At 43.1% G+C, this 17286-nt stretch overlaps 1 protein-coding gene across 1 annotated transcript in view; it reads right to left on the reverse strand.

The window, feature by feature from the left end:
* Positions 1-352: 352 nt before the first annotated feature.
* The window catches only part of lrriq1 (leucine-rich repeats and IQ motif containing 1), a 50329-nt gene continuing 33395 nt past the window's right edge, over positions 353-17286 (reverse strand). The window contains exons 24-27 of the mRNA XM_045688450.2: positions 9885-10086; positions 9074-9134; positions 8327-8447; positions 353-2245 (exon numbers count right to left, since the gene is read on the reverse strand). Coding sequence (XP_045544406.2) covers positions 2112-2245; positions 8327-8447; positions 9074-9134; positions 9885-10086 — 518 coding nt within the window. The 3' untranslated portion in view covers positions 353-2111. The remainder of the gene's footprint in view (positions 2246-8326; positions 8448-9073; positions 9135-9884; positions 10087-17286) is intronic.

A 17286-nucleotide genomic window follows, 5' to 3' on the forward strand; every position in this document is an offset into this window, starting at 1 on the left:
TGGTGGACAGGGTAAACAATAGAATCCTCACCATTCCAAATATTGGCTGATAACACCATGCTATGGGCCAAAAGAGAAAATAATCCCCAGGTAAAAGCCCCAGGCTTCTCCCGAGGGGGACAGGAGTTCAATCCCCCCCTGAAGGAGAACAGTGCTCTTGGGTTTCAAACCATAACAGTCCTAATGGGCCGGGCAGGACCACCACCAGCACAACTGGCACTAGTCATGATACAGCACTGGTCCTGTCTGTAGACTACATTCCTGATGGGCTGAATACAGTCAAAACACCACCAGAGACCAGGGAGAGAAATATGAAAGTGCAGGGAGGATAAAATAAATAGAGGGACAAGCATTTCCTGCCAGGGAGCCACTCTCCTCTGCAGCTCCATCTATTTGTTTTCACATTCATTAACAGAACATTTACCGCCAACAGACAAGCGATGAACCTTCAACCCCAGGGTTAGCCGCTTTGGTAAGGCGGTGTTTGTGGTTGGATGGAATCTGAAATCCAAATACACAGAACAAGAACCATTGTAGTGTGCAGCTGGTAATAAAAAATAAAAAACACAATTGTAACACCAATGTTTGCGCTTTACTTAAAGCTGCGGCTGCTCTGACACGCTGTCTGGCAACATCTCTGGATATCCGCAACTCCAAACTTAGTTCAAATCGGCAGACTCTACTGTGTACTGTATTTACACTGAGTGTATGAAATATTAGGAACACCTTCCCCATTTGTCGGGGGCATGGACTCTACATGGTGTCGAAAGCGTTCCACAGGGATGCAGGCCCATGTTGACTCCAATGCTTCCCACAGTTGTGTCAAGTTGGCTGGATATCCTTTGGGTGGTGGACCATTCATGATACACACGGGATACTGTTGAGGGTGAAAACCTCCAGCATCGTTGCAGTTCTTGACACACTCAAACCGGTGCGCATGGCACCTACTACCATACCTCCCCATTCAAAGGCACTTAAATCTTTTGTCTTGCCCATTCAGCCTCTGAATGTCACACATGCACCATCCATGTCTCAATTGTCTCAAGGCTTAAAAATCCTTCTTTAACCTGACTCCTCCCTTTCATATGCACTGATTGAAGTGGATTTAACAAGTGACATCCATAAGGGATCAAAGCTTTCACCTGGATTCACCTATGTCAGGTGTGACTAATGTTTTGAACACTCAGTGTATATGATAGTAAAATCAAAAAAGAAACTTGAATATAATCATTATTTTACAATATCAAATGTATTTACCTTGATTATTAACATCTGAGTAAAAGTGCCACTTCATCAACTTAAGCAAGAATCAAGTAGCATTAAAAAAGCAACATTTTTCTTAGATATGCAACATCTAAGATAAGACACCTTCTACATGTACATTTTAGTAGCTGCTCTTATCCAGAGCGACTTACAGTTGTGAGTTCATACATTTTCATACTTTCTTTTCATACTGGTCCTCCATGGGAATCAAACCCACAACCCTGGTGTTGCAAGTGCCATGCTCTACCAACTCAGCCACACGGGAGCCAATTCTAAATTCTATATTTTCTTTTACCAAAGGCTACTATACCCCAGCAGCAGAGACCAGTCTGGAAAGCTTGTAAAATAAATCTAAATGAAATCAAAATACAAACATCCTAACAATTAGAATAGAAATGCTCTGTTTCTTATTTCCAACCATTGTCTGCATATTAAGCGTGTGATTTGTTGAGCGTTTTGGGACTTCGCTCCATGCGTTCCGGTGTTGGCTGAGGTCGCATTAAGGCAGCGATATCCATGCATAATGACCAGCATGAAAACGCCTGCAGATATTTGGGCTGGGCTTCTCCCATTGCTTTTAATTAATTTTCAGAAGACCCACGGAGGCCGAGCCCGATCTGAGAGCGAAAAGGCAGCTGCAAGGAATTTTAGCATAGGAGATTAATGACAATCAAAACTTTTGGGGGGAGGAAAGTAAAACGTTTCAGAATTAAATGTCAACATAATGCATATACTGTATGGGACTGTCAAAAAGTTACTGTGAACAGAATAATGGTTGTCATGCTTACTGTTTTGGACATACAGTGAATGAAGCTAAACCAGTTTCTTGGTAATTAACAAATGTCTTGTTACTTGTGCAGTTTGTCCCTTTTTTTGCCCCCTCCCCAGCCACCACTCATCTGGACAGGGTTATCCCGGAAAGACATGCGCTCCTTTTTAGATGAGGCAGAGGTCACTCTTTGGGGAGAAGGTGCTTCTTTGTCTGCAGAAAAAGAGAAAGACACAAAAGAAAAATCGAACAAAACTGCATGATATATTAGCATATCACATATCAACATTTCTCAGTATTTATGGCCTGATGCTCTTTGCCTGAAGAAAAATATATTGAAACATACCATTTACTGTAGTTTTATACAACGGGTGGGTCTAATCCTGAATGCTGATTGGTTAAAACCGCATTCCAGCTGGTGTCTATTCCACAAGTTACCACCGGCTAAATCTATGACGTTAAAATGCCTATTTACTCTGTTCCATCTGACTGAGCAATCCACTGTCTCATCAGCCCAGCCAGGTACTTTATAAACTTGATCTCCACTATAAAAAGCATCTAGACATTATCTCACATTTCTTTTAGACTAACATTTAGTTTTCAACAGCAGAAATTTGTATAAACCTTGCTGTCTGTATCTCCAACATTTGCAACATTGTTTCAATATTCAAATTCAATCTCCAAATGTCCAATAGTAATGAACGTGTCGGTAGTCGGATGAGACTGACAGGCTTTTCTCAGGCAGTTGAAATCATTAATCAGCATCATTTTTATGGATATATACAAATAACTATCAATAGAAAACAGGTGAAATGAAATGAAGTGCAGCTAGTTTGAAGTCTTTCCAGCTTCAGTTCGAAGTGTATGTGTTAGCTGCATTGTTGGCTAGCTCTTGAACAACAGTATCCTGACGAGAGAGCACACTTCTATGCCAGGTGAAGTCGCTCATCATTAGCTTATTGTTATGGATGTAAAACAGCTTAAACAAATGCAAATGCAGCTACCTCATTGTTATTCTGGCTGCACTGTTTGACGTGACTGTAAATTAGCCATAGTTGGCCAGCTAGCACGCAAGGGATAATAACGTTGGCTGCCAGTATGGCAATGGAACATTTAGAACGAACGACTGGATACAGAACAAAAAGACTGAATGACTGGGTCACGTCTCTGGCAACGGAACCGATAGAACGAACTACCAGCCGGCTTGGGTAGCAACTCAAGATTTGTGTCGGGAATATATCTTGTGGAAAGATGAAATAGTATGAATAAAAATAACGTTTAATGAAAATAATGTCAATCATTATTTGAATATGTTGGTAACCTGTTGTATAAAAGTGATAATTCCCTCGAAGCCGGTGTTTGAAGGATATATATGCACGGTAAACAACACCTGTGCCAATATATCCTCCAAACACCAGCTTCTTGGGCATTATCACTTAAATATATTACACTACATGACCAAAAGACCACCTTCTTGTTCCAAAATCATTGGCATTAATATGGAGTTGGTCCCCCCTTTGCTGCTATAACAGCCTCCACTCTTCTGGGAAGGCTTTCCACTAGATGTTGTAACATTGTTGTGGGGACTTCCATTCATCCACAAGAGCAATATTGAGGTAGGGCACTGATGTTGGGTGATTAGGCCTGGTTCGCATTTGGCATTCCAATTCATCCCAAAGGTGTTCGATGGAGTTGAGATCAGGGCTCTGTGGAGGCCAGTCAAGTTCTTCCACACCAATCTCGACAAACATTTTATTTATTCTTTTTACCCCCTTTTTCTCACCAATTTCGTAGAATCCAATTACAATCTTGTCTCATCGCTGCAACTCCCCAACAGGTTCGGGAAAGGCAAATGTCGAGTCATGCGTCCTCCGAAACATGACCAGCCAAACCACACTTCTTAACACCCGCCCGCTTAACCCCCGCACCAATGTGTTGGAGGAAACACCATTTAACTGACGACCGAAGTCAGCCTGCAGGCACCCGGCCACAAGAAATTGCTAGAGCGTAATGAGCCAAGTAAAGCCAAACCCTCCCCTATCCCGGACAACGCTGGGCCAACTGTGCGCAGCCCTATGGGACTCCCGGTCACGGCCGGCTGTGACACAGCATGGGATCGAACCCAGGCCTGTAGTGACGGCTCAAGCACCGCAATGCAGTGCCTTAGAGCGCTGCGCCATTTGGGAGGCCCGCGACAAACCATTTCTGTATGGACCTCGCTTTGTGCACGGGGCATTGTCATGCTGAAACAGGAAAGGGCCTTCCCCAAACTGTTGCCACAAAGTTGGAAGCACAGAATCGTCTAGAATGTCATTGTATGCTGTAGCGTTAAGACTTCCCTTCTGCTTCCCGAGTGGCGCAGCGGTCTAAGGCTCTGCATCGCAGTGATAGAAGTCTCACTACAGACCTGGGTTCGATCCCAGCCTGTGTCGCAGCCGGCCGCGACCGGGAGACCCATGAGGTGGCACAATTGGCCCAGCATTGTCCGGGTTAGGGGAGGGTTTGGGCGGCCGGGATGTCCATGTCCCATCACGCTCTAGCAACTCCTTGTGGTGGGCATGCACACTGACTTTGGTTGCCAGTTGTATGGTGTTTCCTCTGACACATTGGTGCGGCTGGCTTCCGGGTTAAGCGAGCACTGTGTCAAGAGGCAGTGCGGCTCGGCAGGATTGTGTTTCGGGGGACGGATGGCTCTCGACCTTCGCCTCTCCCGAGTCCGTACGGGAGTTGCAGCGATGGGTCAAGACTGGAACTACCAATTGGATATCACGAAATTGGGGAGAAAAAGCGGTAAAAAGTACAAAAATAAAATATTATAATAATATTTCCCTTCACTGGAACTAAGAGGCCTAGCCCGAACCATGAAACAGCCCCAGACCATTATTACTCCTCCACCAAACTTTACAGTTGGCACTATGCATTCGGGCAGGTAGCGTTCTCCTGGCATCTGTCAGATTCATCCGTCGGACTGCCAGATGGTGAGGTGTGATTCATCCACTGCTCAGGAGTCTAATGATGGCGAGCTTTACACCACTCAAGCCGAGCTTGTGTGACCTACCACTTCACGGCTGAGCCGTTGTTGCTCCTAGACATTTCCACTTCACAATAACATCAATTACAGTTGACCAGGGCAGCTCTAGCAGGGCAGAAATTTTACGAACAGACAGCCTATGACGGTGCCACAATAAAGTAACTGAGCTCTTCAGTAAGGCCATTCTACTGCCAGTGTTTGTCTATGGAGATTGCATGGCTGTGTGCTGGATTTTATACAGCTGTCTGCAACAGGTGTGGCTGAAATAGCCGAATCCACTGATTTGATGGAGTGTCCACATACCTTTGTATATATAGTGTACATATAGCAACTACTTTGTATAGCCTAGGCTACCACACTGAAATGCATGGACAGCTCCTCATGCAAAGTGTATGTACTAAACTCTGTTAACAGTCAGCTATAGGGGAGGCTGTTCCATTTCACCTGGGGATCAAAACTAAGCTCTCCAAACACAGGAACAAAGGGAGCGTGTCTGTGGGCATGATGTGTTCCACGTGTACCGGCCACAGTGAGCCAGACGAGCCCCACACAGGGAGCTCAGCAGTGGGGAGGATCACGAGGAGGTGGTGGGGGGCTGGAGCAAAGCACACATTACAGGTGTGCCAGCTCCCAATATCTGCACGGCTGGTGTCCCATATAGTGTATCATAATCTGTATGTCTATTTTTTTATGATTCAATGTAGGGAAAATATAACTCCCTCACACACAATTTTATCTCTACACATTTATTGTCAGTCAAATACTTTTTTGAAGGTATCCGAGCGGATAAGAGCATTGGAACAGTAACCGATATATCGCTGGTTCAAATCCCAGAGCCGACTAGGTGAAAAAATCTGTCAATATGCCCTTGAGCAAGGCACTTAACCCTCATTTCTCCAGTAAGTCGCTTTGGATAAGAGCTGAATTACTAAAATGTAAATGTTTTAAGACTTCCTTTTTATCATTAAACCATACTAAATATAATATTGAGTATCTGTGGCCACAGCTTATTTCCATCTGAATGGTTTGATCATTCAACATTTTATTGAAAACACTCAGCCAGCCACAGGGGTCATTTTGTGCTCATTTGGAGAAACTATTCAGAACTTGTGTGTTGAAATGTTGGTAATAAAATATTTATTTATTTGTTTGTTTTGAATCAAAAACAGAGGACAAAACAAATCTTGTCTTTATTAACACACATGTTGGTAATTTAGTTGCTATTTTCGACGGTCATGCTATTAAAAAGTAGGTAAATAAATAAACGGTCGCACATTCCCTCAACCGCTGTGACCAAACAAATCGCTTTCAGTCGGTTTACTCCCATTAGCTTTGAATGGGAACAACATTGAAGCAGTAGATAGGTAACTTAAGTGGTTTCCTCTGCACAAGTAATGAAAATATTTAGTGGGGCTGAAAACACACTTCATGGCTCCGCCCCAGCAAGCGGTGGGTATCACATTGCAATAGGTTATAGAGTTTTTACATGGTCTTTACTGCCATGGCAAGCTAAGTGAACCCCTGACTTTAAAGCTGGACTTTGATATAGTCTCTATACTCCTACAGAGGCAAATTAAATATTACAATTTTGTTTTCTGATAAATAACATATTTTTGCTGCTTTAAACTGGCATGGATTCTCCCTGCTTATACACATTTTCAAAAGAGAGCTTCCAGTCTATGGCACTACTGCTTTTCTTCGCAGAGTTGCCAGCTAAGAGCTGCACCATTTATCCATGAAATAACTTTTAGATTTTTGGCTAATTAAATGCAGTTTCCCAGTTTATGAAATATCAAATTGGCTTTTGAAAAAGTCACCAGTCTTACACATACATACATATTTCAATTTACTAAGTGTTGTTTGATCACAGAGCTGCACAGAAAGTCTTTCTCTTACCTCCTCACCCTGCTCTAAGTCCTACAACAAACGTGCCTTTATCACGCAGCCAGTCACTGCCCTCGTGGATATCATTTAGTAATCATCAGCGGAATGTAATTTAGCTTCGTTAGGAAGGAACAGTATTTGTCTTGTTTAATCTGGTCATCGGTTTGTTTCCTGGCTGTGTCTGTCAGAAGCATCTTTGTCACTCAAACTCCTGAGCGGAAGGCTGTCTGACAGAAGGGCCAGTCATTCTTCTCTGAAAATGACTTTTTTGCCTGTTTCTTGTCGAGGAGCAGCGCTCTGTCCCCTTCCCGACCCCGCTCCAAGCTCCCGATCGACCCGGGGCACTAAGCCGGACCCGTTATCCCCGCTCTGCCACGCACACACACATACACACACACACAACGCAACAGCAGCATACACACACACACACACACACACACACACACACACACACACACACACACACACACACACACACACACACACACACACACACACACACACACACACACACACACACACACACACACACACACACACACAATGCACGCACATTGCACACACACAGACAGAAATAACACACACACACACACGTCATATTATCATAACCTACTATTCATCAGATTTATGACAGTAGTCTGTTTGGAACGTGTGCTGGCCAGGCAGCTCATCTCATCCTAAAGCTAGAGTGATTACAGTTAGATCATTGAAAAAGTGCTTTTCATTATACAAGACTTGTGTCTTTCTAGATTGGTCCAATGCTCACATGTGCCTGATATCATACTGCCTCTCACAGACACACATCTCGGCTAGTACTTGACCTCAGCGATTCAATTCTCTCAGGTTTTTCACTCTTACTTTTCAGTGACTTTAAGTGACAGAGAATTTTCTGTCTTTAGTGACATTTCAATGGAGGGCCGAAAAAATATTCCTGCTAACTTAAACCTAAAAACCAAATCATGGAATAAGCATTGGATAGGAAAATGTTTGATTTGCTTGCAAAGGACAAATATTCCAATTATGAAATCTTTGGAATATATTAACAAATTGACACATTTAATTATGTATGAAATAGTGGTAAACACACACAAAACGTGTATGTTGAACTAAATGTTTTGTGGTGCGTATATCCAGCAACAGGTAAAACAAGACAAGGCATTTGGGAAGGTAATAGGTGGGCTAAATAGTAGCTTGGTTGAGGTTAATAACATTTAAACTCATTCAATTCAGGAAATAAACAGAAATTCCATCTCCAAATATTGCTCATTAATATGCATTAAGGAAAATGTGAATTGAAAGTTCAGTTTACTTCCTGAATTAAAATGGAATTGACCCAACTCTGCTAGATAGTGAGCATGAAGTAAAAATGTAAAACTCACTTAGTTGCCCCATAAAGTTTCTCCGAGCTTGATTGTGTTCTTTGTGAGGCGGGGAGGTTGACGTTCCGCTGGCCCGCGACATCGGGGCCTGGTCTGGACCTTCTCTGTACCCTGCTACAGCCTACACACACACACCACACACACACACACACACACACACACACACACACACACACACACACACACACACACACACACACACACACACACACACACACACACACACACACACACACACACACACACACACACACACACTGTTCAAATAAGGTCAAACATGACTTTTCTCACGCAACTGGCCCCAACATTTTGAAAATATTCAACAGCTAACTACGCGCTCATGTGCTCAAAGCAGAAAGGCAGTGTGTAGCTGAGGAAAGGGAAAGGGGGTGGTTAATTCAAACTGCACAGGGAGACCTGCGACGAGCATCAATATCATCCTCTGTTCTCCATAACCCACACTGCACTGACACTAGTACTTCTACAAATCAAAGGAAAAATTGCCGTGAGTTGATCAAATTCAAAGTGTCGTTACACTGGAAATAAGCCTTTTGAAAAAGAAACATCTTAAACTCTAGGCGGAGTGGGAAACCAACTATGGAGTGAAACTTAAATATGCACTTGAAATGTAAACAATGCATGCTTCCATGGACTTTCTCCGCAACCAAGATACAGACAGAATGAGAGGCAATTACTGTGAATCAGTCGTAGGTGGAATGTAACAGCGAGTCAAAATAAATAGCTCACCACGAGCTGCACTCTGCCTCCTTTCAGTACGTCTGGGTCAATCTCTGGGAGGAAACCATCACTGGAGACAGACAGAAAGGTTTCAGAACTCTGCTATTAGTGGTCGCTCTCCAATAGTGTGGTGGTTTCACTCCAACACCTCAGATCTATCACAGCATAAACATCAGATCAGTGGCATTACTGGCTTCCATTTAACTGCTATCATAATCCCAATGTCTTATTTCATATGTTATAGCCCAATATTCTATATGTGTAGGGAAGTATTTAAACACTTGCTTAGGTCCAACCTCTGATCTTTCCAAGCATTTTTTATATGCTAAAACAGGATGGATAAAAATTGTAAGAAAAATAAGAAAACATATCAAATCATACTACTGTACACATCCATTGCATTTGTTACCGCTTCTACCAGTTTTTTCCCCCCGAAAATGCTAGATATTAAAAACGAAATAAAAATGGTCTGTATTCTTGTTTTGTATTTAAATATATTTCCAAAATTATAATTTCTGCATAAAGAAGTCATTTAATTGTTTTAAATGTTCTTGGGACATAATGTTCTAAAACAATTCGATTCTAGAACATTAGCCTTTATAATGGGCCAATACTTTCTGCCACTTCTGTTCATTTTTTATGTAATAAACATGTAATATCCCTTTCATCCCCATCACCTGCATACATACATATATATATATATATTTACAATAATGTAATCTAATCTACTGTCCATCATTGTTATTCTTCTGTATGTTGAACATGAGTTGCAGACATACAATATCATGTACTGGTGCATATCAGGTCTAGAGAACCTCACCTCTCAGGACGTCTGCTGTCAGAGTGCACAGGCTGGGTGTGGAGCCACTGGTAAGTGCGTTCCTGGTTCACCAGTGTTTGGTCCACTCTCTCTGTTGCGTACTGGTTCAACAGCATTTGGTCCACCCTCCCTGGTGCTTGCTGGTTTAACCGCATTTGGTCCAATCTGCCTGTTCCCTCCAGGGCTAGTTCTGCCTGGTGAGCTGCACTTGACAGAAAATATATTTCCGTAAAACATCCCTGGTGACAACAGTTACAAGAAAATCACAGAGCTGCTTCCCTACACAGTCCTGCTGCTACAACGTTAACCAGGTGCAGAGACATCTTTACAAATGATGTGAGGCATAATTTATATAGGAGAGAGAGAGCGGTTGTGTTAACACATGCACACCAACACCATATTCCCTATATAGTGCACTACTTTTGACCAGAGCCCTACAGGCAATACACTACATAGGGAATAGGGTGCAATTTGGAACAGGGCCAAGGATAAATAAACAGAGGGAGCCTGGACTGTGACAAAGATTGACAAGTCGAGCGCTAGGCTAGGTTTTCCTCCCGAGCTGTATGAGACAGATCAGTGCTTAGCTAAAGCTCACAGCGTTTATGTTGGGGCTTAAGGTAGCCATTTGTTTGGAGGGCTCTGGGGGCATTACTATAATACACTCAGAGTTGCTGAATGACGCAACAGCCAGGAGAGGTTGGGGGTCCTTTGATGGTGTGTGTGTATGTGTATGTGTATGTGTGTGTGTGTGTGTGTGTGTGTGGTTGTGTGTGTGTGTGGTTGTGTGTTCTTGTAAAATGTAATTAATTTGAGCAACGTATCAAATAGAGAAAGCATTCAATGATTTACGAACAACTCTGAAAATCCCATAATAAAGGCCGTAATTCAAAGTAAACATTTGATCCCCGTTCACGGCCCGCCAACATACTGCCGACAGTAATGCTGCCTAAGATGGCCGTGAATTGATAAGGAATTTTGACAGCCCGGTGCTGGAACTAATGACGCATTTATTTAACTCATTTTCATGCTTTCGCCCAGCAGTAAAAAAGGAGAAAAGGTTTCATAGCTGGCAGTCATCAAGGGTTAATTAAGAACCCACTAAAAACGTCAAGTGATGGAAGCTCCCCCGAGGCAGTAAGGCCAGGAGATGGTGTTTCACACTTCCTGGAGCAGAAAGTAGAAGTGGCATGTTTTAGTAGAACATAAAAAAATACACAGTACTAATGTATGTTTTACATACTTTTTAATACTGCATTGTCCTACTGTAAACAGTACCTTCGGAAAGTATTCAGACCCCTTGACTTTTTCCACATTTTGTTACGTTACAGCCTTATTCTAAAATGTATTTAAAAAAAAAAAATCCTCATCAATCTACACACACTACCCCATAATGACAAAGCAAAAACAGGTTGGCATTTTGCAAATTTATAAAAACAAATAAAAAAATGGAATATTACATTTACATAAGTATTCAGATCCTTTACTCAGTACACTGTTGAAGCATCTTTGGCAGCGATTACAGCCTCGAGTATTCTTGGGTATGATGCTACAAGCTTGGCACACCTGTATTTGGGGAGTTTCTCCCATTCTTCTCTGTAGATCCTCTCAAGCTCTGTCAGGTTGAATGGGGAGCGTTGCTGCAAAGCTATTTACAGGTCTCTCCAGAGATGTTAATTCAGGTTCAAGTCCGGCCTCTGGTTGGGCCATTAAAGGACATTCAGAGACTTGTTCCGAACCCACTCCTGCATTGTCTTGGCTGTGTGCTTAGGGTCATTGTCCTGTTGGAAGGTTTTCATCAAGGATCTCTGTGTACTTTGCTCTGTTTATATTTCCCTCGATCCTGACTAGTCTCCCAGTCCCTGCCGCTGAAAAACATCCCCACAGCATGATGCTGCCACCACCATGCTTCACCGTAGGGATGGTACCAGGTTTCCTCCAGACATGACACTTGGCATTCAGGCCAAAAAGTTAAATCTTGGATTCATCAGACCAGAGAATCTTGTTTCTCATGGTCTGAGAGTCTTTAGGTGCCTTTTGGCAAACTCCAAGCAGACTGGCATGTGCCTTTTACTGAAGAGTGGCTTCCGTCTGGCCACTCTACCATAAAGGCCTGATCGGTGAGTGCTGCAGAGATGGTTGTCCTTCCAGAAAGTTCTCCCATCTCCACAGAGAAACTCTAGAGCTCTAGACCATCGGGTTCTTGGTCACCTCCCTGACCAAGGCCCTTCTCCCATGATTGTTCAGTTTGGCCGGGCGGCCAGCCAAACTTCTTCCATTTAAGAATGATGGAGGCCACTGTGTACTTGGGGACCTTCAATGCTGCAGAAATTATTTGGTACCCTTCCCCAGATCCGTGCCTCGACACAATCCTACCTCTACGGACAATTCCTTCGACCTCATGGCTTGGTTTTTGCACTGACATGCACTGTGGGACCTTATATAGACTTTTATTTTATTTTATTTAACCTTTATTTAACTAGGCAAGACAGATGTGTGCCTTTACAAACCATGTCTAATCAATTGAATTTACCATAAAGTGGACTCCAATCAATTTGTAGAAACATATCAAGGATGATCAATGGAAACAGGATGCCCCTGAGCTCAATATCGAGTCTCATAACAAAGGGTCTGAATACTTATGCAAATAAGGTATTTCTGTTTTTAATTTAATACATTTGCTGTGTAGATTGATGAGGGAAAACAATTATATTATACATTTTAGAATAAGGCGTAACGGAACAAAATGTGGAAAAAGTGAAGGGGTCTGAATACTTTCTGAATGCACTGTACTAGTACTCCTTCCACCTTCCCCTCACCCCCAGGCCCATGCAGTTCCCTGTCCTGATCCAGACATAACCCTCCTTCGACTATCCCCCTCAACCCACCCTCACACCCTGTCCTGTTCCCCTGCTCCAGGACAGGAGGAGTCATGCCTGTTAAGTGGGGCTTTTAAGCACATTATCCAATCTCTCTCTATCGAGGCGAGGGGGGGCAAAAGGGAGGCAGGGGGAGCCCTGTCTTAAATGATATCTGAGAGAGAATATGCTCATTCAAGGGGGGCCTGGGACAGTCTGGATGGGGAGGTGGGTGTGGTCAGGGTCACGTCCTGCAGCTACCAAGTCGTAAAGGAGAGGCACGTCGTAGGCACTTTAGAGTAATTCAGAACAAGTTGTGGACGCGGGTGGTGGATGACTGTAATCCCATGGCTCTGGATCCGAAGGTCACGTGTTCAAGCCCAGTTCAATCCTTCTTTTTTTTTCACCTATCCCAAACCTTAGCCCTTAACTTAAAAACATACCAAGATTTGACATTTGGATAAATGGAACGATACTGAGCAGAAGGAGCAACCCAGTGTGTCAAAAACCCTTCGAAATTTGACATTTAAAGCAACTTCGAAATTTGACGTTTGGAGAAACATGGCTAAACGTCAGAATCTTTAGTCAAATTGGTAAACCCATGAGATCTTGTTGGTTAAACTAGCCTCATGGGATCTTCATAGATTTCACCAAAAGCCAATATGAGCTTCTCTCCCTCCCTCCCTTCCCCCTCTCTCTCTCTCTCTCTCTCTCTCTCTCCTTCCCTCTCTCTCCCTCTCTCTCTCTCTAGCGCTGCCTCCTGCCCTGCCCTGTCGTGGAGATGACCCTATGGGGATATGCCGTTGTGAGTTCCAGCGCCAGACTTAAAGCAGGAGTGGAGGAGGAGAGGAGGAGGAGGTCAGCTTTTATCATAGGGCCTGTCTCCTACTTTCCTTCACCCAGGGGTCAAGCCTTCACCTCAAGAGAGCAAACCACACACGGTCACCCAGCGGTCAACAGGCAGGCGGCGCAGGCCACAGACACACACACACACACACACACACACACACACACACACACACACACACACACACACACACACACACACACACACACACACACACACACACACACACACACACACACACACACACACACACACACACACACACACACACACACACACACACACACTATGATAATAACAGTCTTTATTAAGGAAGGTGAGATGGCTGAGCTGGCTCCTGGCCTGCTCTAATTCACACACTAGCTACATGCTTGCACTATTTCCAGTATAACTTTGCAAATATAGTATTTTAGGCGTGATATTTTTCATGTTTTCCCAATATGATACTATTTTGGATTTAACATTTAAACCCAAATTTGATTACCAATTCCCATAAAGTGAAAATGTAGGATGTTATATCCCTACATGTAATAACAGTATTTTTTTCCATCGTCCATGTTGTTAGTTCATAGCCGTTCAGAAGGATTCTGGGTAAGTCAAGCATGTAGGAGCCGTTCGCTTGTTTCGTTTGTTCAATTGTGTTGTTTATATATTCAGAATGATATTATTGTGATTTGTGAAACTAAAACAACAATCCTTATCACTTAAGCCTGTGTTATTTATCCATATGCAACCGTATCAAATCTATAAAGAAAACAAAGAGAGATACAAGTTCAAACTAATAGGTTACTTCCATCTAATTGTTCATTATGAGAGCTTGATGTGGGGACTTCAATCACTGAGGTAATAGTCAGGTACACACCCAATAAACAAGTTACTAAACCATTAGACATGGTTGAAGTAACGTTAAATATGACATTGTTATCTCATCATTTCTGTATAGTTTGAAGTGCAGGTGAATTATTTCATGATTCCTTCACCCAGATGCTAAATTCAGAAGCTAAATTCCCTGTCAAGCGTGTCAGAACTTTGGATAAGCACCAAGCCAACAGGCAGCTATAACCCACACCTCCAGCCGGTCCAAACCCTGACTTCCTATTGCATTGCAACCACATTTCCACTATCGTTCCCAGTATCTTTCCTCCTCCCTGGTCCTGATCATTCATCAAACAGGCTCTACCTTGCAGAGCAGAGCGCAACACATCAGCTGATAAAGTACAGGGTCAATGACTTGGGGTGCATCCAAAATGGCACGCTATTCACTACACCCGTGTTTCCGCTGCAGTCATTTATATGTTGCGCTGTGCCACGGTAAAATAATTGCCGCTACGGCAAAAAAATATGGAACAGGAAAAAGCGCCTCTGCCACGGAGCACTTTGAAGATGCTAGAACAGTCCACATTTACGTTTCCTCTGCAAACAAAACTAGTAATGAATATAAACATATGACTACCCCATAGTAGAATAGTTTATCTATTTACCTAGTCGGCTTATTGTGTGTTCTAGCCTATGTGAGAGAAATATTCCCTACGGCACTCATGTTAGGAGTGCCATAGGGACGTGCATTCTGACAAGCAGTCAAAGCATAACATTCATGTAAGGAGTGTAATTTAATTTTTTTAAAAATGTTCACCTTTATTTAACTAAGAAAGTCAGTTAAGAACACATTTTTATTTACAATGACGGCCTAGGAACAGTGGGCTAACTGCCTTGTTCAGGGGCAGAACAACAGATTTTTACCTTGTCAGCTCAGGGATTCAATCTAGCAACCTTCCGGTTATTAGTCCAACGCTCTAACCACTAGGCTACCTGCCGCCTCATAGAGACATGCATTCTGACAAGCAGTCAGTGCACAACATTCATGTTTGGAGTGTCATAGAGAAATGCATTCTGACAAGCAGTCAATGCACAACAATTCTTGTAATTGCGGGAAAAACAACAGTTTTAATGGCCTTTGTTAAAAAGAGGAGGATTCCAGCTTTCCATTCCTAATTTACTTATTTCTCAACTCCTAAATATGTGTGAACTGCACCATTTTAATTCTTAAGAGTCTAAGCTGAATTGTCTAAGCTGACATATGGAATTGTTTTAAGATGGTCATACCATGAATCATTTAGCTATTTGATTTAACATTTTTGGACCCCTTTAGGTATAAAAAGATATATACAATATTGAATTTGGCCTTTGCTACTATAGCCCATAGAAACGCATTGAATAACACATTCATAAATGGCAAAATAAATAATAAGGAATAAGGTTTTGAAATATCTGTCCTATATCTAGGAGGTATAAGAATCCTCAGGAAATATATATATATATATTTTTACACATATTTAACCCCTTTTTTTTGGTAGGCACAAAACTACCACCATACTTCCATTCATTTTTTAAACCGGTGCCGGATGCCTTCAGACGGGTCCCGTGACACTTGTGGGGCAAAACGGTGAACACCATCATGTTCGTGAGAATCTCCCCTTTCCACAGTGGGGTCACATTAGTTTGTAGCCTAAACAGTTCGGAAGCTACAGACAGAAGTTGGCACATTGACAGTACTGACTTCAGACGAGTCCCGTGGTGCTTGTGGGGAGTCGTAGAGCACCATCGTATTCGTGAGAGTCTCATCTTTCCATAGAGTAGTCATAGCTACAGACGTTTTCATAAAAATGACATTTTTTGGGATGTCTCATGGTCTGACAAACACCGCTGTAGCTCAGCCACTTTCCACATCAGATGCAGGAAGCCGCCCTAGGCGGATGTAGTGGATTGAGACGCAGCCCATGCAAAGAAACAGATCTCTAGTTTAAACCCAGATTTTTTTTGTAGGGGCATGGTTAAGCACGTTGCTGCTCCGCAATTCACCGTGATTGCATAGGGGAGAGTGGTGCTAAATGTAACAAATAATTTTACCAATATGCTATTGGGCTCATTTATGGAGGTAAACTCAGCAAGAAAAGAAACGTCCTCTCACTGTCAACTGCGTTTATTTTCAGCAAACTTAACATGTGTAAATATTTGTATGAACATAACAAGATTCAACAACTGAGACATAAACTGAACAAGTTCCACAGACATGTGAATAACATAAATTGAATAATGTGTCCCTGAACAAAGGGGGGGTCAAAATCAAAAGTAACAGTCAGTATCTGGTGTGGCCACCAGCTCCTCCTCATGGACTGCACCAGATTTGCCAATTCTTGCTGTGAGATGCTAACCCTCACTCTTCCACCAAGGCACCTGCAAGTTCCCGGACATTTCTGGGGAGAATGGCCCTAGCCCTCACCCTCCGATCCAACAGGTCCCAGATGTGGTTAATGGGATTGAGATCCAGGCTCTTCGCTGGCCATGGCAGAACACTGACATTCCTGTCTTGCAGGAAATCACGCACAGGACGAGCAGTATGGCTGGTGGCATTGTCATGCTGGAGGGTCATGTCAGGATGAGCCTGCAGGAAGGGTACCACATGAGGGAGGAGGATGTCTTCCCTGTAACGCACAGCGTTGAGATTGCCTGCAATGACAACAAGCTCAGTCCGATGATGCTGTGACACACCGCCCCAGACCATGACGGACCCTCCACCTCCAAATCGATCCCACTCTAGAGTACAGGCCTTGGTGAAACGCTCATTCCTTCAACGATAAACGCGAATCTGACTATCACCCCTGGTGAGACAAAACCGCGACTGGTAAGTGAAGAGCAC

The sequence above is a fragment of the Salmo salar genome, chromosome 10 (genome assembly GCF_965601325.2).
Source record: "Salmo salar chromosome 10, fSalSal1, whole genome shotgun sequence".
In the NCBI taxonomy this organism is placed as follows: domain Eukaryota; kingdom Metazoa; phylum Chordata; class Actinopteri; order Salmoniformes; family Salmonidae; genus Salmo; species Salmo salar.